Source organism: Dromiciops gliroides, chromosome 4 (genome assembly GCF_019393635.1).
Source record: "Dromiciops gliroides isolate mDroGli1 chromosome 4, mDroGli1.pri, whole genome shotgun sequence".
NCBI lineage: Eukaryota > Metazoa > Chordata > Mammalia > Microbiotheria > Microbiotheriidae > Dromiciops > Dromiciops gliroides.
The window spans coordinates 311528036-311554505 of record NC_057864.1 but is presented as its reverse complement, the minus strand read 5'-3'; the positions used below and the strand labels follow the sequence as shown (position 1 = coordinate 311554505).

The following is a 26470-nucleotide window of genomic DNA, read 5'->3' as shown; positions in this document are numbered from 1 at the left end:
ATGGTTATGTATACCTATTTTATATATCTATATACCTGTGGTCACATAAAAATTTCTCGGGGAAAAAGGCGTCATGAGAGGAAAAAGTTTAAGAAACCCTAGATTAGAAAGCAGGATCCCAAACTTTAAACTTAATTCAGTCAGAGGTAAAATAAGGGGTTGGAGTGAAATGTATTATTATGCTTTGGCTAAAGTAAAGATTTTAAAATTCTTAAATTCTTATCAATTTGATCAACAAAAACAATTCCAGAAGTATGATGATGAAGCATAGTATCCAACTTCTGCCAGAGATGAGGGACTAAGGGTTTAGCATGAGATGTACATTTTTTGATATAATCAGTATAAGAATGTATTTTGCTTGACTATACATATGTGTTTAAAAAGAAAATCCCCCTGTTCCCCAATTTGGGAGAAAAAGAAGAGAAGAGAAAATATAATGTTTGTTAACTGACAAAAGTTAAAATAAAAGTTACATTTAAAATAAAATAATTTTAAAAGCAAGGTCCAGCTATTCTACTATTTCCTTCTATTTGTCACACACAGTATAATGTTAAACACGCAATGCTGTAGACTGATAGATATAGAACACAGAATTTTCCAGAAACAGGGGAACCAGAGTACACAGGAGGCCCTGAATGTGCCAAGGACAAAGCTCCCCCTGAGCTGACATAATTTGCTGTCGTACCCTAAGCTGGACCCTCTGTGTGTCCTTGGGAGGCAAGACAGGCGCCAGCTAGTCTGTGACAGACTGGATAATGCTTGTGCAATTGGGGTCTTCTGCAGATAAGGGGACCCTCCAATCCTCATAGTTTAGAAGTTCTCAAGGGAAAAGAAGGTGGCTTTTGCTGTCCCCCTGCTCCTCCCAGTGGGAAGTGGCTTTTGATGTTCCACACCTTTGTTGCATCTGTTCCCCCTTCCATGTTACACCACTTCCAGGTATCCCCTCCTCCCTTTGTCCTGCTATTATAAAAATGAAAACTTCTGTTAAGGACTGAATTCTTTGCCCTGACTTGATTTCCACATGCATGTTTATTCTTCTTTCATTAAGGTGTGATTTCCTGTTGACAAACACTATTGACCAAAAGGAAAAGAGCTGAAACTACATCCCAGGAGAAGACTTCCACAAGGCAGACCAGGGAATTGGGGAATGAGACAAGTGCAGACAGGGAAGGGAGAATGGCATCGCCATCTAATGCGTTTTCTTGGATCCTGTTTCTTCCTATGTGTGGCATGCCCACCATCCCCAACTATCACACCAAACCTGCATTTTCAACAGATATTTGTTAAACGACTAACGTGTACTTTTTAATTTTTTCCTAAGACACCTTCTATGGTAACTACTGGGGTCTGGAATTAGAGAAGTTAAAACCTGGACTCATCAAAGTGCTTTTATTTCAAAGGATCACAAATCTGGAGCTGGAAGGGCCCTCAGAGGCTATCTAGTCTAATTCCCTCACTTTACAGAGAAGGAAGCCTGGGCCCAAGTTACTTGTCCTAAGGTCAAAAATGTAACAAGCATTAGAGGAAGGATTTGAACCTTGACTTTGTTACCAGAGCCAGTGCTTTTTCTGCTGTTCCTGGGAAACAAACATGTTGCACACAACAAAGCTAAAATTTCCTCTTCTCTCATATTCATAAAGACTCCCTCCCTTTCTACTTCCATCTCCATGACTCTAGCAGGCACACTGTTTCCTTCTCCTCCCCTGCACATGCCACTCAGATACCGATGATGATGTGTTTGTGGCTATCTGTATTATAACTGGCACAAAAAATACATGCCTATCATTCAAATTGCCAATTGAGCTGTGAGATGAGGATAAAGAAGAGGTCAAATGAAAGTCCTCTAAGAAGAGGACTTAAGCCAACAAACATTTATTTGGTGTCTTCTATGTGCTGGGCACTGTTATAAGCAGCTCGGATACAAAGAAAGGCAAAAGACAGTGCCTATCTCAAGGAGCTCACAGTCTAATGGAAAGGCATAGAAAGGATTTCTGGAGGAGACAGCACCGAATTAGAAGGGCAAGAACCAGGTGTGAATTTAGCTCTGCTGTACCATGGAACCTGGAAAGCTCTGGGTTCAATTCAGGAAAGTTGCTTAACCTCCCTCAGTCTCAGTTTACTCACCTTCTAAAGTGTGGGGCTGGACTAGATAATTCCATTTGCTTAGTTTTAAATCTCTAGTTCGGGTTAAGGCTGGGAAGTTGGGGCATGTAAGACCTTGAATGTCAGGTTCTCGGCAGGTGCTACTTCTAGTCAACATTGGAAGACAGGTATAACTACGACTAGCACTGCTTCTTGGGGGGGGGGGGGGTTGGCGGTAGGAGAGAGCATAAGCGCCTATCTACGCCTATTATGTGCCAGGCTCTGTACCAAGCGCTTTACAAACATATCATTTGATCCTCACATCAATCCTGCACATATCACGATTTTACAGGCGAGGAAACGGGTCACACAGGTAATAAACGTCTGAGGCCAAATTTGAACTCATGTCTTCCTGACTGCCTGGCCAGCTGGCTGCCCCTTCCCATAGCTACTCCCGTAGGGTGACGAGCCTGGACAGATGCCCGACGCAGGCCAGGGACAGGGGTAGAAAGAGCACCCAGCCATGGGAGAAGGAGGAGGAGGAAGAGGGCGTAGCTGATAAGTGGGGGGGGGGGGGGGATGAGCTAGCGATACGTCCATTGCGTGCCCAGAGACGCGCCCCCTCCGCCCACTCACCTTGGACACAGAAGAGGTAGCCATGATGCTCAGCTCCCGCTTGATTCAAGCGGAATTGGAGATTTCCCTAGCTCCCCAGCGGCAGACGGATAGGGCGGGGCGAAAGGTCAGAGGGAGAGGAAGAGAGTTCCTGATCAGCTATTGGTTCTCAGTCCGCTTCCGGAATGGCGGTTCACGGGTTTTGGGGGCGGGGCAGCTGGAAAGGAGCGGGGCGGGACGAGCGCTGGACTGGGTAGCGGAGTGTGGGGGGTTTAAGGGCTGAGGTCTGGCGCGTGAGGACCACTCTCACGTTCTGGGGTTGCGGTCCCCGGAGCTGTGGAGCCATGGCCTGCGCCTTCCGCAGGTCCATCGCCTCTCAGGTACCTGAGCAGCCCGAGAGTGGGGGAGGGAAGCTCAGCAGGGACAGATTCCCCTTGGACTACGCCTGCGCCTCGCTCCACGGGGTTGGGAGACCACCGGCGGCAGTGCGCCCCTCTCGGGGCGTCCAGGCCTCTTCCCCAGTCCCGGGCCCCGTCCTCCTCCTGGAGACACGGAGAAGTCGGTGTCGGGGGCCAGGGGTCACGGGGACAGGGACTGGGTTTGCAATTTGTCATTCCTCTTTGCCAAGCTTGCTCCTCTCCGTGGTCCTCCGCCGTGGCCGCCCCGTAATGTAGTGGCAGCAGTCATTACGGCTCACATTTCTTTAGCACTTTTATTTGCTTTCTTCCAACAGCCCTGTGAAAGTAGGAGTGCTCGTGTTGTAAGCCCACTTCATGGGTTAGGAGACTCGGGCCCTCGGTCACCCAGCTATCTGGCCATCAGTGAAACCAGGGTTCCCAACCAGCTCTCCTTTCTCAAATTCAGACTGCATCAGTCTCTAGGTTGGGTGATTGGAAACGGGGCTTCTCACCCAAGCCCTGAGACTGAACAATCAGTCCTTAAGTGTTTAAGGGTTAATTTGGTGTCTGACACTGTTAAGCACTAGGAACACTAAGACAAAAAGGAATCAGAGATCATGCCCTTAAGGAGTTTATATAGTAATGGGAGAATGGGAGAAAACAACTTGTGGAGCTGCTTTGTGGTGCTGGGCCGGTCATTTTCCAATTCGAACCAATTTCCTCAACCAGTTTTTAAAATGGGGAGAGGGGGTGGGATGAAGAATAATCTATGTGGTAAATACCAAATTTGTTGTAATGAAAGGAGTGCTGGATATGGAGTCGGGGAATCAGCTGTTTGAGCCCTGCTTCTGCCTTTTACTACCATGTGATCGCTCATCTCTGATCCTTTCTACATTTGTCCATCTCCGAAATTTGGAATGCATATCCTCCTCACCCACACTTCTTAAAATCCCTAGTTTCCTTAAAAGCTCTCCCCTTTCTACTCGAGGCTGTTCCTGATATATACCCTTCCAGGTGCTAGTGCCTCCTCCCCAAAGTTACTGTTTGTATCTGTGTATATATTATATATGTGTGTGTGTGGTATACACACACACACACACAAACATGTACACACATTATAAAAAAATATAAATTATATCCTGAAATGGGGGAATCTCACACACACACACACACACACACACACACACATATCATCCCCCATTTTAGAATATAATTCCCTTGTCCACAGAGGCTTTCATTTTTGTCTTTGTATCCTTAATACCCAGTGGAGTGCTTAGCAATAAATAAATTACCAATAATTGCATGTTGGTTGTTTGGGCAATGCCCTTCACTCTGGGCCTCAGTTTCCTTACCTATAAGATCACAGGTTGGACTAGATGACCAGAAAACCTTTCCAGTTCTAAGTCCTGTGGTCCTAAGTAGTGTTGAAATAATAAAAGGCTATATAAATGTTGATATTGACATAAGTCTAAGTAATTTGATAGCCAGGTTTTCTTAATTCTGTTACGTTTAACATTTATTTGTATGGGAAGGAGTGAGAGGAAGAGGACTATCCAAAGAAACCTTTTGAATATATCTGAAAAATAAATTCCTGATTCCTCTGTACTTTGATCTTAGAGATCTTAAGGTACTTTTTTTTCCCTTCAAGTTTCCTTCACCTCCCTTCCCCTGCCTACTCTCTCTTAGCCTAGGATCTTGCCTCTATACTGAAAATATTGAGGCAATTCATCTCGAAATTGACTGATATCTCCCACTCTCTCCTTTGACCCAGTATCCAACAAAAAGATGGCTTTTTTCCGTCAAGGTCCAATTCTAAGAATTTGAGCCCATTCCTTTCCATTTCTCCAGCAGATGATGTACTCAATCATCCTTTGTCTCTCTTCTCTCTCTCTTTCTCATCTTCAACTTTTACCTATCTACTGGATTCTTTCTTTTGTCTTAAAACATGCTAGTCTCCTAGATTTCATCTTTTTTTGGGGGGGCACTGAGGGTTAAGTGACTTGCCCAGGGTCACACAGCTAGTAAGTGTCAAGTGTCTGAGGCTGGATTTGAACTCAGGTCCTCCTGAATGCAGGGCCATTGCTTTATCCAGTGTGCCACCTAGCTGCCCCCTAGTCTCTTTAAAAAAACCTTTACTAAACACTACCATTGTCTCAAGTCAACGAACTATAGCTCTCCTCCTGTTCTTTGCCATACTCTTTGAAAAAGCTGTCTATACATACTGCCTCCAATTCCTCTCACAATTAATTCCTTTGCAATCTGGCTTCAAACCTCATCACTCAACTGAAACTGCTCTCTTCAAAGTTAGCAACAATTTCTTAATTACCACATTATGTGATCTTTTCTCAGTCTTCATTCTAATCAACCTTTCTGCTACATTTATTAGTATTTACCACACTTGAATATATTCTCCTCTTGGTTTTTGTGAAACTTCTCTCTACTAGTTGAACTACTTGTCCATTTCTTTTGTCTCTTTTTTTTAAATCTCCTTAGCCATATCATGCCTTCTAACTGTGTGTGTGTTTCTCAAGGTTCTGTTCTAGGCCTTCTACTTTTCTACTTTTTTGGTAACTTCATCAGCTCCCATAGATCATTTCTATAAAGATGATTGAGATTCACAAAAGATGTCATACACATGAAAAATTTCCTCATTTGTAAAATAGGGACAGTAGCACCCGCCTTTCAAAGTTATGATAAAATGAGATCAGTTTCTCTCCTGAGCTTTACTATCTGTTCATAATATCTACTCTATGATACATTCAAGCTGGATATCCCTGAGATGCCTCAAACACATGACCAAAACTGAGTTCATCTTTCCCCCAGTCTTCCTTCCCCTCTTTTAGACTTCCCTATTTTTGTTGAAAGCACCACCATCCTTCCCATCACTAAGGTTTGTAACCTTGACATTATCCTTGACTCCTCTTTTTCTCTTACCTCATATATCCAATCAGTTGCCAAATCTTGCCACTGATACTTCTGTAATATCTTTCACATGTGACCTTTGCTCACTGTTCACACAGCTACCACTTTAGTTCAGGCCATTATCTTTTTTTGCCTGGATTATTCCAACAGCCTCCCAATTTGATCCTTGCTCCAAATTTCTCACCACTCTGATCCATCCTTTAGAGTGCTTGCAAAATAATTTTTCTTAAGCTTAGATCTGACCAAGCCACCATATTACTTGCTCCATAACTCTAGTGATTCTCTTGTTTTTGAGATGAAATATAAATTCCAGCATTTATCTTCCTTCCTTCCTTCCTTCCTTCCTTCCTTCCTTCCTTCCTTCCTTCCTTCCTTCCTTCCTTCCTTCCTTCTTTCTTTCTTTCTCAGGACAGTGAGGGTTAAGTGACTTGCCCAGGGTCATACAGCTGGTTTAAGTGTCAAGTGTCAGGCTGGATTTGAACTCAGGTCCTACCGAATTCAAGGCCAGTGCTTTATCCACTGTGCCACCTAGCTTCCCCCCAGCGTTTAGCTTTTAAAGCCCTTTACAAGCTGGCTGTAATCTCTCTCTCTCTCTCTCTCTCTCTCTCTTTTTTTTTTTTGTGGGGCAGTGAGGGTTAAGTGACTTGCCCAGGGTCATGCAGCTAGTAAGTGGCAAGTGTCTGAGGTCAGATTTGAACTCAGGTCCTCCTGAATCCAGGGCTGGTGCTTTATCCACTGTGCCACCTAGCTGCCCCAGGCTGTAATCTCTTTCCAGCCCCACTGGACATTATTCCCTTTACTACACTGCTGTCCAGCTAAGTTGACCTCACTGCTCTTCAAAGAGGAACACTGTATCTGCTTTAATAATGCCTTAGGACTTGAATGAGCTGCATGCATCGAATGCACTCTTTCTTGCTTCTTTGTGAAGTCTTTCTCTTCCTTTTGAGATGTGGCTAAAGTATCATCTACGTGATGCCTTTCCTGGTTTCCCCCCAACTGCTGGGTCCCAAACTACCTTGTATTTAAATACTCTATCTGTATTTATTAATTTTGTATTTATGTTGTATATCCTTAATATATGTACCTGTTGACTTTCCTGTTAGAGGGTAAGCCACCTTCTGTAGGGACTGTTTCATGCTCTGTACTTTGTACTTGGGCCCAGTGCTTAGCATTGTACCTGGCACAGCGGGCACCTACATGCTCGATGCTTGATAAGTGAATGAATTTTTAAAAGCATTTATTAAACACTTATTTGCTAAGCACTGTACTAAGCATTTAAGAGATGCAAATAGAAAAGAACACAAAAATGTATGCATTGTATTCTTTTTGAGACGTGGTTCTTCTTGAAATTCTGCTATTTAATGCTAAATTCAATGTGGTAGAACTTAAGCTGACTTCCACAGATGGTATATTGGATTTCAATGGACAAAGAAAATAACAGGATTGGGGGTGGGGAGGAAGATAAGGGAGAATGTTCAAAGCAGTGAGAAAAACATGAAGAAAGACTGTGAGGGAGGAATAAGCCTGGATATTTGGGGTTTAATAAGGAGACTGAAATCACTGGATCAGAAAGGATAAAATGAAATATAATATTAGAGAAGGTTAGGTTGATAAAGTGGAGCTGTTTGATAAGGAGCTTTGAAATATTTATCTAATGCAGTGGTTATTAACCTTTTCAAACTACATATCCCTTTCATAGCCTCATGGCCTTCTTTATTTGAGCAAATATTGATCGCCTACTTATAGGACCCTATGCTAGGCAATGAGACATGTACAGAAAACATGGTCTTTAAAGATGCTGTGGTAGGAGAAAGCAGTACAATCCAGTTCTGCATCTTCTCCAACAAAAACTGAGGAAGAAGAGCACCATACTGGGTAGTGAAAAGCTAACAAAGCAGAATCTATGCATGAGGAGTGTGACCATAGCTCTATTGCTGTGAACTCACAGAATGTCTCATCTGGTAGACAGGGACCAGCAACTGTTAACTGGAATTCCAGTCAGGGGCAAGACTACAACTTTGTAGCTCAGATCTAAATAGGGATTAGAAGCTTGCAAAGCTAAGATGAGGAGGGTAGCCGTTGGTCAGACCTCTTAGGAGTTGCCAAAAGTTTGCAGCTTCCTAGCCTAAGCGACCCATTAGGTGCCTAAGGAATATAACATTCAAAACATCGAGACTGCAGGAGTAGAACCCCAGATAATAAAAATCAGGACCATACTATGCCCCAGCATTTCCTTCAGAAGTGCCTGCAGCTTGACCATAACACAATGTCCCAGTTCAAGGAGTAAGGCTGGAAGAATGAGTAAACAAAATAGACATCAATCTTTTTTTGTTTGTTTGTTTTTGCCAGGCAGTGGGGGTTAAGTGACTTGCCCAGGGTCACACAGCTAGTAAGTGTCAAGTGTCTGAGGCCAGATTTGAACTCAAGTACTCCTGAATCCAGGGCCGATGCTTTATCCACTGCGCCATGTAGCCGCCCCATAGACATCAATCCTAAACAGCTATTATGGAGAGGAGACACTTAGGACAAGAACCCAGTAAAAGAGAATAACTTTTTAAATATTTCAGTATATGCTTCCTAGAAAAACACTGTCTGGCTACAAGATCAATAAGAATTCCTGTAAGAAATGAAATTAGTTTATTTTAAATTTAAAATGGTATTTTTAAATGAAATGAGCTCTGAAGCTTATGGAAGGAGAATTAATAGCTTAGTAGAAAAGGTTCAGAACCGTAAACAGATTCCCTAAAAATTAGAATGGGCCAAAGGAAATTTAAAGATTCTATTAGACAATAAGAAATATTAAAATATAATTAGAGACTGAAAAAATAAGAAAATGTAAGGTGTCTCATTTCAAAAACAACTGATTTAGAAAACAGCACAAGAAGAGAGATTTTTTAGAATCATTGGGCTACCTGAAAGCTAATACCCCCCCCCAAAAAAGAGCCTGAGTGTCATTTTTATAAATCATGAATGAAAACTTCACAAATTTATTAGAACCAGAGTACAAAGTAGAAAAAAAAAATAGAATCTACTGGTCACCTTCTGAAAGGAACCTCCAAATAAAAACTTCTATCAAGAGTTTTCAGGTCAAAGAAAAAATACTTCAAGCAGCCCAAAAGAGTTAGTTCAGGAACTGAGAATTCACAATTAGAATCACACGAGATTTGGCAGCTACTCCTTTTGAGGAGTGGAGAGCTTGGACTGCCAGATTTCAAAAGGCAGGAAAACTGCATGTTATCCATGGGCAGCTAGATGACATAGTGGATAGAATGTTGGGCCTGGAGTCAGGAAGGCTCATCTTCCTGGGTTTAAATCTGGCCTCATACACTAGCTGTGTGACCTTGTTTGCCTCAGTTTCCTCATCCGTAAAATGATCCAGAGAAGGAAATGGCAAATCATTCCAGGTGTCATGAAGAGTCAGACATGGCTGAAACAACTGAACAACAACGACAATGAAATAAGTCTTCCAAGCATTTTTGTTTGTTTGGTTTTTTGGTCAGGCAATTGGGGTTAAGTGACTTGCCTAGGGTCACCCAGCTAGTGTCAAGTGTTTGAGGCCGGATTTGAACTCAGGTTCTTCTGAATCCAGGACCGGCGTTCAATCCACTGCAACACCTAGCTGCCCCTCCAAGCATTTTTAATGAAAAGACCTTAGAGAAGTAGACATTTTGAAATACAAACACTGGAGTTGAGAGAAATATAGTAAGGTAAATACAAGTGAGCAATCGAAAAGAACTAAATAAAGAATAAAGTATTTCTTTTGATGAGGGAGATTTATGTTCTCAGAACTATAATGTTATTAGGAGTTTGGGGGTGGTTTTATTAATGTTTTGATGATATTTTAAAAAGGAATACACTAGGAAAGAAAAGGAAAAAAGAGTAGAGGAATTTACTATCACATAATCAGGGTGGGCAAGTAGAAGACCATATAAACAGAGGAAGGGATAGCAAGAGAGCATCACATCACTTTCATCTGAACTGTACAAAGGAGGATAGAACACATACCTACTCATCTATACATGCCATGTTTGGTGGGCAAATAATTCAACTCAGTAGGGGAACTGGAAAGAAGGGGTTAGAGAGAAATAAGAGATACTGATTAGTCAAAGGCCACTTTCAGAAAGGGGGGGAATCAAAGAATTTTAAATGAAAGGAAGGGAAAGAACTTATGATTGGGGTCTGGAAAAGGGGAGTGAAGGAAGAGTAGGGAACTAGAAGCAGATTGTATTCCTGTCCTTGCCCTTAAGGAATTTATAGTTGAAAAGGGGATAAACATACATGTGTAGTAGAGGTTTAAGAGCTGGCTATTCTAGCATCTAGCATCACCTCCCATACAAATAACTATAATACAAGGTAAAGTGCAAGAATTTTTTTTTAAGAATACAAGACCAGGGGAGGGCATATGGAAGAAGTGACATTTGAACTGATCCTTTAAGGATAGGTAGGATTTTAATTGGTAGAAATGTAGATGGTTCAAGCTTTCCAAGTTCAGGGAAATGTGAACAGAGGCACAGAAACAAAAAGTAAAAAATGGCAAGTAGTCCTGTTTAGCTGGAACATGGAATGAGTAGTTAAGTAGCGTGAGGTAAAGCTGAAAAGTTAGGTTGAAGCCATATTTTAGAGCCCTTAATAACAGACTAAGGATTTTGTATTTTTTTCAGGAGAAGATCATGGTGAGCTTTTGAAGGTGTTTGACCAGCTGAAAAATATGTTCATACTTGGCTATATGACTGTTTAGTTCTGTTAAGTGATAAGATCTTTGAGTTCTAGGCCTATTATCTTTCCATGTTGTAACTCCATAACCCAATATATAATGCTTAATAAATTTTTGTTGATTTTTTTTTTTGCGGGGCAATGAGGGTTAAGTGACTTGCCCAGGGTCACACAGCTAATAAGTGTCAAGTGTCTGAGGCCAGATTTGAACTCAGGTCCTCCTGAATCCAGGACTGGTGCTTTATCCACTGTGCCACCTAGCTGCCCTGCCAATTTTTGTTGAATTGAACTGAAAAATTGACCTGCTCAGGGTAAGGACCTTCTATAAAATAGTACCTCTGGGGTCTGTGTGTGCCCATGTGCACACAGGTAAATTTGTTATGTGATCTTGGGCAAGTAATTTATAGGGCTCTGTTAGACTAAATGGTTTTCGAGGTCTGTTCTTGGCTTAATCTATGAGCCTCTGATAATACATATTAAGGACAAAAATTCCAAACTGAATTTCAAATAGCTTTTGATGGAAACTTTTTATCTTAGCCATAAGCCCTTTGGTAGCTTAATTTAATGCTTTTCTACTTGAACTGACTTTGTCATTTACTTAAAAGTTATTATCATAAGCATTAAAATAATTTGAAATTAAAATGGCTTTTTAAGCAGTTTAAATCGTTTTTCCATCAGAATTATTTTTGTTAATTTGAAATCTTAATCACCTAATTGTTAGTAGTGTTCTAATATTATTCACCAGGTGAAATAATTTATAGTTGACTTGGGTGAGGCTATTTTATATAGCCAATTTTTCATAGTGGATTTCAGCATTACGTATTAACAGGTAGACTATCTTGGCAGGTAAGAATAGTGTTTGGTTTCATGTTCAAAGTAAATTAAAACCATTTTTTAAAAATTCAGAACCTTTTAAAGTGATTTCAGAAGCCAAGATTTGTTAATTTCATCATGTAATCAGATGGCTTTTATTAAAAATACCTGGGTGCAATATGGTGGCAATTAGGCATGTTTACCATCTGGAGGTATAAGTTTTATTTTGAGGCTGTTTTGCTTTTCTTTTTAAAAACCATTTTTCCAAATTGTTGCTAGCATTTGTTGTCATACCCTTGAACATTAAAACAATTTTTGGCATTGGACTTATTGATCATAAAACTTAGTTGCTATGAAATATTTAATATTGGATATTATTGTTGAATAAATTTGTTTTTAGTCAGGCAATTAAAATTGTAGTTATGCACATGTAGTGTGTGACTAAATAGGACTGAAATAAGAATATTTTAACAATCATTTTGGACTGGTTTTTACTTTATTTTGATTTCAGCTTTCCAGAGTTTTGGATCTTCCACCGGAAAACTTGATCAAATCAATATCTGCCGTTCCAATCTCCAAAAAAGAGTAAAGTATTTTATTTTTTTATAATAAACTGAAATGCTTCTATCCTCATTGATATAACATGTTCATAAACATTTTCTGCTACAATATACAGCATAATTAAGGGAGCTAACTATGGAAGTAAAATGTCATATATTAAAACATTTTCTTATTGATATGTTAAGAAAAAAATTATAATCCCTCTTTGAACAATTAATCCTTTCCAAAAGTGAGAATGGTTTGCCTAAGGACTCTTATTTTGATATCTTTAAATAGAGATTGGGCATATGAGAGTGGGAATTCTTGATAGACCCTGAAGGCCTTTCTAACTATTAAATTATTTAATCCTCATGTATACTGGCTATTATGGCAAGTTCTAATAATTCTCCTACGTTGTCTATTCTACCATTCCTTTGGAGAAGTGAAATTGTGTTTTTTACTAGCATTTAAAACAAAGTAAAATATATAAGGTTAGAGTTTGCGATTCTCATCAACAAATAAGATAACTAGAGCTTGTCCAGGGCTTCCTATAACCCAATTCTGAAGCACTGGTGCTGTCTAGAATATTTTATCTCTTGTATCTCTTCACCTTCACTCCCAGCCTACTTCTTTCTGGGGAAGTTTGGTATCAGGATCTCAGAGCTCAACAGGACCTTAGAAATAATGTAATTTGGCACCTTTCTTAGCACATCTGTCAGCACTGTGTAGAAATACATCTAAGCCTGTTCTCAAGCCATACTGTAGTTGGTGGCTGAAATATACCTATTCCAGTATATATATGAAACATATACTTGAATCTCTAAAGGGTTCTGTTGATTTCATTAGTATGGACACTCCCATCACTGACTTGTAATAAAGCCGTTTCATGCCTTTTCTCTTCGGGCTTGTCCAACTTTTCTATACTTACCTCACAGGTGATCTACTCAGTGTGCTGGAATCCTTTTTTCTTTTATGTTCTGAAGGTACCACTATGCCATGTGAGCTATCAGTCACTCTCATTCGTCTAGAGGACAAGAAGCAATACCCATGTAGTACTTTGAAACATCCAGGCCCCTCTCCCTCAACATTCCCATCATTTCTACCCTAGCAATCAATTCTTCCCTTTGTAAGAATCAGATACACAATAGACTTTTCCCTGTTGGTTCCTGCACCTTTTGAAATCTGTTTTCTTCTCTGCAAAATAAGAGTAATAATATTTGCCCTGCCTAACTCTCTGGAATACTGCAGTATTCCACATAATAGACGTGGATTACTTTAGCGGGGAGAAAAGCAAAAAAGTGCAATACAGATACAGGATAGCATTATTCATTTATTTATTTTGCTTAATGTAAAAACTTTTTAGACTTGTAAATAGAAGTTGGAAATGGAAAATACCCATAGTCCTTATTTAGAATTCCTATGACTTTTTATAAGAAAAAACAGTTTCATTCTCTTTCTATGTTTTTTAGAGAAGTAGCTGATTTCCAACTTTCTGTACATTCTGTGCTAGAGAGCAGCAGTGGTCGCTCAAAACCAGATATTCAAGCTCAAGCCCAAAGACTAGCAGAGAAGGTACTTTAATACCTAATTTTCTTTCTTTGATTAGCTATTGAATTTATTTCTGGAACAGACTATTTCATATTAATCATGCATTTATAGTGATCATTGCCCAAATAAATCTGACCAGCATAAATTGATTTCATTTTAAAACCGCTATAAAACTATGACTATTTTTCAAATAATATAAAATATTTGCTCTTGATCCAGCATCTTTTAATTTTCTGGTTAAATACTTGAAGGGTGACTCAAGTATTAGTTAAATTTATAGGTTATTTGAATCTGGGCATACTTCTGAATACTTGGGAGAATGTATTTAAAATGCAGAATGAGTTAGATGAATTAGCAGTGGATGACAATTTTAAAGTAGTTTTCAATGAAGATGAACATAAAATGAGAAGAAAGTGATTAGATGTAAATAGAAAATAGTTGGAAAGAGTTTATATGATTAAATAAGTTCCTTTTATTAAATAGCTACAGTTTGTTTAGTAGCTGAAAAAATTATGGGGGTAATGAATGATCAAATGTAAGTTGTCTGTGTAGTGGTATCAGAATGTGAAGTTAGATCAAATCTATTAAGTTAATTATGAGTGAAGCGTGGGGAAAACTGGGGTAGGAGATGGTATATGATAGAAAATTAAGATGATTTAGCTAATGAAGGTTAACTAAGATGATAAAACAAGTTCTATAAATAACTAACAGGTTTGGGTTTTTACAATAATCCAAACTCTCTTTAGGAAAGGCGTCCATAGCAAAAGAAATTAGGCTCTGAGAGTTGGAAAGGAACTTGGAGTCCTATCTGGGTTAACCTGTAGTTGAAGTGTGAATCCCCCTTTTACAGTCCCTAGCAAGTGATCACCACCCTTTCTCTCCTGGAAGACCTCAGGCCTCCTACATGTAGTCAGCCAAAATAAAAACAAAGCTTTTTAAAAATTCTTAAAGTCTAATTACAATTTAAGTTCCTTGCGGAGAAATAATTATTTTGTTTTCAACAAGCACAATGCCTTACTCAGTAAGTAATGAATGTTTGTTAAGGTGAAATGAAATAAAATCTCTCTGCAACTACTACCCATTGTTCCTAGTTTTGCTGTCTGGTGACAAGCAGAAGAAATCTAGTCCTTTTTCTTGGGATTTTCCTTCAGTTATTTCAAGACATTAATGTTTGGAGTCTTTTTTTTATCTCTAGGCTAATCATTTCCTGGTCTTTATTTATAAAACAAATTTAAAAACCCAGAACATTCTAGTCATGCTTTTTGTCTTTATATCATAGTCATTGATACCTCTTGCCCCATGTTGAGATTTCCATTGGCCAGTTCTTTCTCATGGGGCCTGGTGGTACAGTTGAGACTATTACATCCCCTGTTTTGAATACTAAAATATTAATACAGCCTAGGATTGAGTTACCTTCTTTGCTTACCATTTCATGTAACATTTGTTCTTTTTTGATTCTTTACACCCATGATTTCTCAGAAATAATGGCTCTGAAGTGATATCAATTGGTTTCCTAATTTCCCCAAGCTATAATAATCATCTAGCCCTGCTATCTGAATGCACGCATAATTCAAGGAACTGATAGTTTTAGACATCATTATGGAGGGATATATAGGAAAGCATACAGATAATTGTCCACACATCAGCTAAATGTTTTACATTATGTGCATTCATATGCATGCAATATCTTAAATCTTGTAGGCACATTATTTCTCAAAAATAATGACTAGTGGTTTCACAATGACATTTGCCATTTCCTTAATTCTCCAAGCTACATAACACCAAGCCTGTTTATTTGTATATATTTTATAAGTTAAAAAGATGCACAGTTCAAGGAACTTATTCTTAGGGGTCTCTGAGAACTGACACCCGAAACAAGATAACTGTCTAAACCAGTTAAATTATTTACATTTTGTACATAAATGTAAGTGCTTTTAATATAAAACTACATACCTTGTGATGCTCAGGTAACCATAAAATATGTAAAATTTCTATCTCAGAATGAATAGAGTGTTGTGATGGCAAGTCACCATCTTGATACCAAGAAGTATTTAGAATTTCAAAGGAGAAGAATGGAGTCCTTCAGTGGGACAGTATTCCAAGATATGAGTAGACAGAAAGTGATGAAAGGGATAAACAAAGGAAAAGAATCTGGAGAGAGTTTATCTGGCTAAAGAATAATAAATAGGAGAATAGAGACGACACATTGACTAAAAAAGAAAATTCACTGGATGATCTTGCAAACCAAACAATTGTTTTAATCTTAATACTGTATGTGTCTTTTTCATATAATATCTGACTTTATTTATATCTCCAGCTTAAATGTGATACAGTAGTAAGTGAAATCAGCACTGGACCGGGGACAGTAAACTTCAAAATAAACAGGGAGCTGTTAACAAAGGTAAGAATTGTTAGCATTTCATACTTTGTCATTTAGGTGAAAGTCATTGGGCAATCATGGAAACTCTTCTAAGATGGAATCTTCTGTAATTCACATGGAAACTTCTCTTTCAGACAGCAAGTATATATTGAGTGCTTACTATTAGACAACTTGATTCAGTTCAGCTACTGTATTTTTTAGCACTTCTTATATATCACATACTGAGACAAAAATGAAACAGTTTTTGCCCTTAAGGAACTTAACATTATACTGAGGAGATACAACATGTACAAAGGCATTTTAAATACAAGATATCACTTCTTTTGGCACTATGAAAGACATAAAGAAAGTATAGAAAGTATCTGTCTTTTGGGAACCTACATTTTGATTGAAGAAAATAGATTTCGTTTAACACATTAGAGACAAAACAAGACTGTAATCATATACAAAATTATCTGGTACAGGTAATAAATAGGATCAGAGAATGGATCTGGACTGAATTTTAAAAGCTGTCTAGCTCAACCCCCTCTTTTTTTTCCACAGATAAAGAAACTGAAGTCCTGAGAAGTTAAGTCATTTGTCCATAATTAAGTGATAGAACCAGGACTCCTGAATCCAGTTTCTTTCAACTATTTAACTGCCCAGGCTTCAGAAATAAGGGATATCATTGTGGGCTTTTTCATGACAGTAGTCATTTTATTAGTATTTGTTGATTGAGAAAATATATAATGACACAACCTAAATTCAGTAATATTTCTAAATGGATTTGTGACTTATTAATCACAGTAGTATCTATATAGATTTGAAAATAGTAACCTTTTTCTGTGCAAAGCATATATTAATCTACAGAAGGTATTTTATTTATTAATGGATTCATAGTATAAACCTGTTATAATAATTATATGACGCACAGTTCAAGACTATTTTAGAGCAACCCCACTTTCCTGGGCTCTTGATATAGTCTTGGTTTGATTTGCCCTAGTGTCTAGAACAGTGCCATGCTCACAATAGGCAATAAATAATTCCCTCCCCTCCAAGATTCAGAAACCTGTGCTGAGGGGTTTTGATCTTCAGGAATTGAGAGATCCATAAGAGTCAGGTTAGAAAGTTACTTTGGACTTAAGAAAGTTCTCATCTTCAGGTAAAATAGAACCTATTTTTCCTTGTTTTAGTAATTCTAAGGGAATGATCAAATTTATCCAAGGCAGAGCTTCTAGGAGAAGAGCTAAGCTGTCTTTGTTGGAAGTATTCAGTTTCCTTTGCCAGTTGCAAAATACTTGATGAAGAATTACATTCCCTTATATTCCTCGTTTTTAATTTTCTTAATTTTTTTTCTGTTTAGAATTTTATTTTCCAAATTACATGTAAAAACAAATTTTGACATCTATTTTTTAAAAGTTTGTGTTCCAACTTCTCTTCCACCCTCCCTTCCCACCCCTCACCCCAAAAACTCAAGCAATTCAATATGTTATAAATGAGTAATCATGGAAAACATCTACACATTAGCTAGCTTGTGAGAGAAAACAGACAAAAACAAAACTTCAGATTAATATTCTTCTTTTTTTAAATGGGAAAATGGCGTTTAATAATTTTTTAAAAAATCAATACAATTTTGCTTTTCACCTCTTTTGTATTGAGTAACACCTGTATTTGATGATAGATGGTTAAAGTTGCAACTTATTCTTTGACAACTTTACGTTGACCTTATTTTCATTCTTTGGTCTTCTTGTTGATATGTATTTGTCACTTGATTCAGAGTGGCGAAGTAGCCAATAAAGACTCTGTGCTATGCATACAGTAAAGGGGGGGAGAGAAGAGTGTGTGAGTTTAATGAACAGGTGAATATTGGTGGGTTTTCCCACTTTTGATATTGGAGTATTTTGTGTTTTTTTGGCATAATGTGTTCAGCTAATAATAAACACCAGCGTTTCTGTTTAATTTATTTGCCAGACTCCCTACTCAAATAGCATACCTTTAAAAATTATATCATTTAATAAAGTCTTCATTTTTCAAATAAGTCAGTTGCCAGTAAGTGAAGTGTTCTTCACTAGAATGTTGGTTAATATTGTTAAGGGCTAAAATTCTAGCTAAACTGTCTAAAATATCTGAGTGGTCGCCAATCAATTACAAGCTTTAGCAAGAGTTAGACTTTTCAGCATTTATTAAGGAGAATAAGAATTTGGTAAAGAGAGAGAGAAAGGCCTAGATTCCTATCTATTAAAGGGAGAGCACATTTCTAGCTCCCTTCTCCGCCAGCGTCCTCAGGAAAGAGAGCGAGACTGAGCGCCAGTCTCTTCCTTCCTCCTCCCACTAGCCCGCGTCACTTCCTGACTCCTGGTCTTGCCCTCAAAGACCTTCCCTTCATGGGCAGAACTCTTCTACAGTAAGTATCCAGCAGGTGGCGTCATTCCAATCGTTACAATATTGTTTACTTTAAAGGTGAAATGTATCTGAGGGAGGCCCTTTTGTGGCTGTTGACCCAATCTGATACAACTAAGTGACAGGCATTGTAGTAGACTTGTATTCCTTCTGATGGTGCTGCTCATAAAAAAGTCTCATGAGATAGAATTTTTTTTTTTTGCTCAGTTACTGATCAGGATTGAACCTAATATTGTTTCAGATATGACACTCATGAAGCTGAAGTCACATATTTGATTTTAGTGTGGGCTAGTTAGCCTTTAGCAAATAACAACAACAACAATAATGATAGCAGCTAGCATTTCTATAGGGCCTCCTTTGTGCCAGACACTGGGCTAAATGCTTTACAAATTTTCTCTCATTTGATCTTCACGTCCTGGGAAGTAGGTGCTATGTATGATTATCCTCATTTTACAGTTAGAAAACCCGAGGCATATAGGTTAAGTGACTTCTCCAAGGTCATACAGCCACTGAGCATTCAAGGACCCCATTCCTAGAACACTCCCTCCTCAACTCTACCTCCTGCCTTCCTTTAAGCCTCAGCTAAAATTCCATCTTTTACAGAAAGCACTTCTTAATTCTAATGGCTTCCCTCTGATAATTATTATACAAGTAGGTAGTTTGTATTTTTTAATTTGTTGTCTCTTCCATTGGATTATGAGCTCCTTGAGGACAGGAACTGTCTTTTGCCTCTTTTTTTATTCCCAGTACCTGGCACATAGTAGACTAATGGTTATTGGTTGACTGATTTCCTTATGTGTCATATAAATGGACTTTTCTCTTAAAAAAAAAAAAAAGCATGGGCAGTGTTAGTATGTCATGACTGAGGAGGAGCTTGGGGCAGGGAGGAAGGGAAAGGGAAGAGAATGAACATTTCTATAAAGCCTACAATGTGCCAGACACAGTACTAAGTTCTTTACACATGTTATTTGATCCTCACTACTCAGGGAGGGACAGGAAGGGAAGGGAATTAATGTTTATATAATGCCAACTATGTGCTAGGCACTGTGCTAAGTGCTGTACAAATAATATTTCATCTGATTCTCACAACAACCACCCTGAACATAGCCAACACCCTTTATGGATAAGTTTCCTTTGCAAAAGTTCTGTTCTGATGCCTCACTGTGGTTTGGGAGGGACCTTTGGTTTTTGAAGATTATGCCACTGGAGCACAAGCCCTGGCAAGGGCCTACAAGCTAAAAAAGCCACAAGTATAAGGACTCGATTTCTGTTGTCCAAAAATCAGCTAGGCTAAAGGTTACCTCAGGGGAGCAAATTTGATGATTACTTTTTTTGATAGGATGACTTCAGATTTAGAATGATGATAATGAAAAACTTCAAGTTGCTCTTGCACTTCAGTGATTACTTAAGATTTGATCACAGTTTATTTTTCATGCTGCTGACACAGAGCAGGTGGAGAACTCCTCCCAGGATGATAACTAGGTTGGTTCATTGTCCAGCTAAAAGAGTAAAATCTAATGTAATGAAGGCCCTTGAGCTTCTCTACTGCCTGATGCCTCAGCAATGGCAGCTTAATTCTTCCTTTACTCATGATTCTTTAATAACAGTGCCTAGCCTTGTACTGGTAGAATCCAAAGGTGTGGGTTCTAGCCTCCTTTTATGTGCTATTAGGCTTATTCTGATGATCACCTAATTAGTGGCATACTCTACTTAGATATATTCCATTATTACAATTAGAAAAATAAAATGGAATTTTGTGAACTATAAGGTTCTATGTGATATATTGCTTATACCATAAGAAAACATCTGGAAATGCATTCTGAATTTCTGTAAACATCCCCGCATGTCCCCCCCTATTTTTTCGCCTTGTGTAATCACTATGTATTCCATTTGCTGCCATTGTGGTTTTAGGCCTTATCATTGGTTGACACATGGGGACTCAGTAAAAAAAGCTATGGAAGGGGCAGCTAGGTGGTGCAGTGGATAAAGCACCTGCCCTGGATTCAGGAGGACCTGAGTTCAAATGTGGTCTCAAACACTCGACACTTACTAGCTGTGTGACTCTGGGCAAGTCACTTAACCCTCATTGCCCCGCCAAAAAAAAAAAAAAGAAAGAAAACATCTGGAAATGCATTCTGAATTTCTGTAAACATCCCCACGTGCCCCCTCACCCCTATTTTTTCCCCTTGTGTAATCACTATGTATTCCATTTGTTGCCATTGTGGTTTTAGGCCTTATCATTGGTTGACACATGGGGACTCAGTAAAAAAAGCTATGGAAGGGGCAGCTAGGTGGCGCAGTGGATAAAGCACCTGCCCTGGATTCAGGAGAACCTGAGTTCAAAACCAGCCTCAGACACTTGACACTTACTAGCTGTGTGACTCTGGGCAAGTCACTTCACCCCAATTGCCTTACCAAAAAGAAAAAAAAAGCTATGAAGATAACATTTATTTCATAGTGAAATGCACTAGTGTATTGCCAAAAACATAGTCTCAAATTCTGCTTTGACTATCAGCTCCTCTCAAATCAATAAGCATTTATGAAGCACCTGCTGTGTGTGGGCCAGGCACTGTGTTATATACTGGGTATACAAAGACAAAGGTAAAACAGTTCTTGCCCTCAAGGAGCTTATTTTCTTTGGGGGGAGGGGAACAACATATACACATAAGTAAATACAAAATATTTACTAAGTAAATACTAGCTAATTCTGGATATAGAGAAGTACTACTAGCTGTGGGCATTAGGAAAAGTCTAATGTAGGAAGAAGTGGTACTTAAAATAAACTTTGGAAGAAGCTAGAGATTCTAAAAGTTGAGAGAGTACATTCCAGGTATGGAGGACAGCCTGAGCAAAGGTAGAGACCAGGGGCAGCTAGGTGGCGCAGTGGATAGAGCACCGGCCCTGGATTCAGGAGGACCTGAGTTCAAATCTTGCCTCAGACACTTAACACTTACTAGCTGTGTGACCCTGGGCAAGTCACTTAACCCCAATTGCCTCACTAAAAATTAAAAAAAAATTAAATTTAAAAGGTAGAGACCAGAGATAGTATGTGTGAGAAATAGCAACATAGGTGGCAGGACATAGACTACATGAAGAGAAGTAATACGTCTGGAAATTTAGGCTGGGCCCAAGTTTAAATGCAAATCAAAAGGGTTTGTATTTTCTACTAGAGGCAATAGGGAACCACTGGAACTTTTTGAGCAAAATAGTGACATGGTCAGACCTTTGTTTTAAAAAATAGCTTTTTGACAGCTGGAGGGGTTGAAGAGAGAGTTTTGAGGCAGAGAGACTAAGTAGCAGGGTATCTCAGTAGTACACACAAGGGGTGATGAGGACCTGAAATCAGGTTTGACTCTGAACTCTATATATTGTTGGTCTTTTAGGATTTCATTGAAACACTACTAAATAAGATCTTGAGTTTATTTTGAGTATGTGTTCATTTTATTTTATTTTTCAATTAGCAAGGATTTATTTTCTCTCCCACTCCTATACATCATCCCCTCAACTGGAAAAAAAGAAAGGTAAAAAAGCTTGTAATAAATGTGCATAGTCAGGCAAAACAAATTCCTATGATGTTCTTGTCCAAAACTGTGTAAGACCTTAAGTTATTCCCGTGTACAATGTTCTTCTGGTTCTGCTCACTTCACTCAGCATCAGTCCACTTAAGTCTTTCCAGATTTTTCTGAAATCTGCCTGCTTATCATTTCTTAAAGTACAATAGTATTCCATTACATTCATATACCACAACTATGACCTTAAGTTATTAACATAAAGGTTTGGGAATAGCTGCCTAAGGATTAGAAAGCACAATAATGCTAGCTAACATTTTGTACTGGATTTGGAGTCAGACGACCTTGGCTTGAATCCTGGGTGTCCTTACTACAAAATGTAACCTCACTGGACCCTTCTGCATTTCCTGATCGATAAAATAAGGGTGCTGGACTAGGAAGCCTCTAAGGTCCATCCTATGCTTTATGTAGCATTAAGCTTTCCAAGCATTTTACATGCATTGTCTCATCCTTACAACAACCACGTGTGGTCAGTGCTACAGGTCTGTGTTACCATTTTAGAGATAAAAAATGGAGGCTCATGGCCATTCAACAGAGTTTATGTGTGTTGAAGGTAGAATGAGAATTCAGGTATCTCCTTCAAGTCCAGTACTGTTTTCCACACTGCCCAGATAAATGTCTTAAACTATGTTATAAGAGAATATGGTATATATAATGTGATGTTTAAAACTAAATGTGTGGTCACCTTAAATTAGAAGCTTTAGCACCAGCCTTTGGGCATTAAGCCTTTATTAAAGCATACCAGGTATTAGTAAAAAGAGAACACGTGGAGTTCAGAAAGTTAAGAAAAGGCCTATCTAGCCTAGAGTTCCAGCCTGGTCTGATTCTTCCTAAAGTCCTCTACCAGGAGTCTGCTTCAGCCATGAACTGCTCGAGCAAACTGCATGTGGAAGCTTTTTATAGGTCCAGAGGAGAGGTGGTCCTTACACACTGCTTCAAACTGATTGGTTAGCATCATCCAAATCCAGTGGTTCACTGGACTTGAAGGTGGCCTTGTGTTGATGTCCACAGCCTCTTAGAACACTCCCTCTTGGGAGTCAGGAAGGTGTGGTTTTAATGAAGTCAACTGTAAGTGAGTTAATCAGCAGAATCAGTCAGTCTCACTTTATTCAATCAGTCTAGATTAATCTCTGGTTGGGGCCTTTGGGTGTTGACAAAAAGCCCATTATATCATACAATAAAATTTATAATCTGGCTTTTATCACAGCACTACTGTAACTGCCCTCTGGTAATGACCTTATTCTCCTTGAACTGTATCATTTGATGCTATTGGCCACCTCATCTTTTTGGCCACCTGCTTCTTTGCCAGAGATTTAATCTCATATTTCCAGTGGCCTCCTGGATTTGGGGGGGGGGGCAGGGCAATGGGGGTTAAGTGACTTGCCCAGGGTCACACAGCTAATAAGTGTCAAGTGTCTGAGGCCGAATTTGAACTCGGGTCCTCCTGAATCCAAGGCCAGTGCTTTATCCACTGCGCCACCTAGCTGCCCCACCTTCTAGATTTCTTTACCTGGACATCTCACCTACCAATTCCATCCTACCTCAGATTCATAGTGAATATGAGAACCACAGTGGTTCTCATATTCCTCCCCAAAACCTGGACTTCTACTTTACTTTTATATTTCTCTTGATGTTACCAGCATCCTATTCACCCAGGCTCTGAACCTTGGAATCATTCTGATTCTTTGATCTCAGTTTTTAGCTTTTCTAAGCTTCTGAAGGTAGAGATTTACATGCAGAAATTTCAGTTGTGTATTGAATAACAAGATAATTATTTAAAATCAATTTTTCACAGTAGCTTTTAAAAAAATTTAATTACTTTCATTTACTTTTTAGACAGTGTTACAACAAGTATTTGAAGATGGTGCAGATTATGGATTAAAAAGTGAACTTTTTTCTGGTCTTCCCCAGAAGAAGGTAGTGGTTGAATTTAGGTGAGTACATATACTAACCACTTAGTATGACTGACTTAGAAAGTACTTTTCAGGTTAGTGTTTTGCAAACATTAACTACTCTTCAATCATTTTGAAGTTGGAGAACCTCAGAAGCAAAGAAACTAGGATTTGTACTGCAAGTCACAGTACATTATTTAAGACTTAAGTTTATAGATAACCAATCCAGAGATTTGTCCACTAGTTAGAACATTCTTTGTCTCTTTTAAATAACATATCATTTATTTTCTTAGTAAAAGAAGTTAGTCCACACAGGATCCTTTTGAGACATGTGTGTTGCTTACCTGGCTAAGAATTTTAAACTATTAATAGAACAAAGTTTTGTGCAAAGTCATTAAAATGTTAGCCTGGATTATGTTCTGTTATTTTAAACAATCTCAATAATTATCCTTAGAGCGGTGTTTGTGGTCTGTTTTTAAACTACCAAAGAGAAGAGAGTGCCCTGCCAGTGTGTATAGTTGTCTACGAGACACATATCAGCAACAACAACAACAGCAACAAATGCTGGGTTTGTTTCTGTAACAAAGAATAGCAGTGACTAATTCTTATTTTTCTGTTTATAAAGTCAAAAAATGCTATAGACAATTGCTCTTTTAAATTAATGTTTCTGTGGAAGGACTTAAAAAACAGTAGCCATTGAATATAAGCCACACTCCTAAAATGAGAGTTCTTTGAAAGGAAAAAGTAGGCCATACTCAGGTATTACATAAACCTGATTTGGAGAAAATGACTAGTCTCTAATCAGAGGCTTGGTAAATCAGAAAGCTGCTTAGTAAGTAAGGAATCAGAGAAAGGTAAATAGATGGCTTCAAGGGTTTTTGCATTCTGGTGATACTGGAACCTGGATAAATAACCCATTCCATTTTTAGGAATCATATCTTTCAAAGGGGCTGTTCAGATGTCAAAATAATCCCCTTCCCTTGAAAATGTTGGGACTTCACAATAACAAATCATCTCTGATTTTCTCATTCTTTTGATTCTAATCATCACATCAATCTTCTATTTGACTACCTTATATCTGCTTTAAACTATCTTTTTCCATTTTGTATTAAATCATAATTTTAGCAAGGTACATGTAATGTCATTGTGATTAATAGTGCTGCCTCATAACCAGTAGGTTTTTTTCAATTAAAGAGCATTGTTTCTCCCAGATCTTTGTGGGTTGACATTTTCCTAAAGTAGCCTAATGCTCCTGCCAAAAAAACTTTACATTTTTTTTGTTTTTAATTAAAATTTTTTGGTTACATTTTTAAAGTTTCAAACTGTCTTCCTCCCTCCCCACCCTGCATGAGAGAAAGCCACCATTTAATAGTTTTATAAATATATGTAAAACCATACTATGCATAATTCTGTTTATCAGTTCTTTCTCTGGAGATGGATAGCATCCTCCTTATTTGGTTCTTTATAGTTGATTTGAGTATTTATAGTATTCAGAATAATTTGGTTGCTCACTATTATTCTTCAAACAATACTGCTGTTACAACATTCTCTTAACTCACATTTCCATAACAGTAAAATTTTTTTAAAAGATGATGGCACAGCCCAATTACCCCCTGGGCCACGCTGTAGCACGAACGGTGTGTCCGGGAAGCAGCGCTACACTTTAAGGAGTAAAAAGCCAAGAAACAGTAAGCCAGCATGAGTAGGCAGAGAAAGCAGAAGACCATCGAAAACTTCTTTGGGGGAAAGGTAGACCACAATACATCCTCAGAAGAAGAAGATAATAATAGGGTCAAAGCTCCAACATCCAAAGATTCCAAGAAAAATATGAACTGGTCTCAGGCCATGGAAGCTCTCAAAAGGAACTTTGAAGAGAAAGTAGGAGAGATAGAATGAAGATGTAGAGAAAGAGAGGAAGGAATGGAAAGAGAAATGAGAGCAATGCAGGAGAGTCATGAGAAAAAAGTCAACAGTTTGAAAAGCCAAATGGAAAAGGAGATTAAAAAACTGTCTGCTGAAAATAATTGCCTAAGAATTAGGATTGAACAAATGGAAGCTAGTGACCTTTTGAGAAACCAAGACACAGTAAAGCAAATCCAATTGAATGAAAAAATAGAGGGCAATGTGAAATATCTCCTTGGAAAAACAGCTGACCTAGAAAATAAATCTAGGAGAGATAATTTGAAAATCATTGGACTACCTGAAAATCATGACCAAAACAAGAGTTTAGACACCATCCTCCAAGAGATTGTGAGGGAAAATTGCCCTGATATTCTAGAAGCAGAAGCTAAAATAGAAATTGAAATAATCCACCGATCACCTCCTGAAAGAGATCCCAAAAGGAAAACCTCCAGGAATATTATAGCCAAATTCCAGAACTCCCAGGTCAAGGAGAAAATATTGCAAGCAGCTAGAAAAAAGGAATTTAAATACTGTGGAGCTCCAATAAGGATAAAGCAAGATCTAGCAGCTTCTACATTAAAGGACCGGAGGGCATGGAATATGATATTCCAGAGGGCAAAGGAACTGGGACTACAGCCAAAAATCACGTACCCAGCAAAACTAAGCATCATCTTTCAGAGGCAAACATGGAACTTCAAGGAGAAAGAAGACTTTCAG

At 38.5% G+C, this 26470-nt stretch overlaps 2 protein-coding genes across 3 annotated transcripts in view; one reads left to right on the top strand and one right to left on the bottom strand.

Moving 5' to 3' along the window:
* ORC3 (origin recognition complex subunit 3) overlaps positions 1-2818 on the bottom strand; it is a 119566-nt gene extending 116748 nt beyond the window's left edge. Inside the window, exon 1 of the mRNA XM_044003794.1 lies at positions 2719-2818. Within this exon, the coding sequence (XP_043859729.1) occupies positions 2719-2742 (24 nt within the window). The 5' untranslated portion in view covers positions 2743-2818. The remainder of the gene's footprint in view (positions 1-2718) is intronic.
* Positions 2819-2938: 120 nt separating this feature from the next.
* Positions 2939-26470, top strand: part of RARS2 (arginyl-tRNA synthetase 2, mitochondrial) — a 70927-nt gene continuing 47395 nt past the window's right edge. The window contains exons 1-5 of one of the 2 annotated variants that reach the window (XM_044001424.1): positions 2939-3077; positions 12055-12128; positions 13553-13655; positions 15949-16032; positions 23796-23893. In XM_044001424.1, the coding sequence (XP_043857359.1) occupies positions 3042-3077; positions 12055-12128; positions 13553-13655; positions 15949-16032; positions 23796-23893 (395 nt within the window). In that variant the 5' untranslated portion in view covers positions 2939-3041. Of the gene's footprint in view, positions 3078-12054; positions 12129-13552; positions 13656-15948; positions 16033-23795; positions 23894-26470 lie in introns of those variants that run through there. The other variant, XM_044001425.1, reaches the window with a different exon arrangement.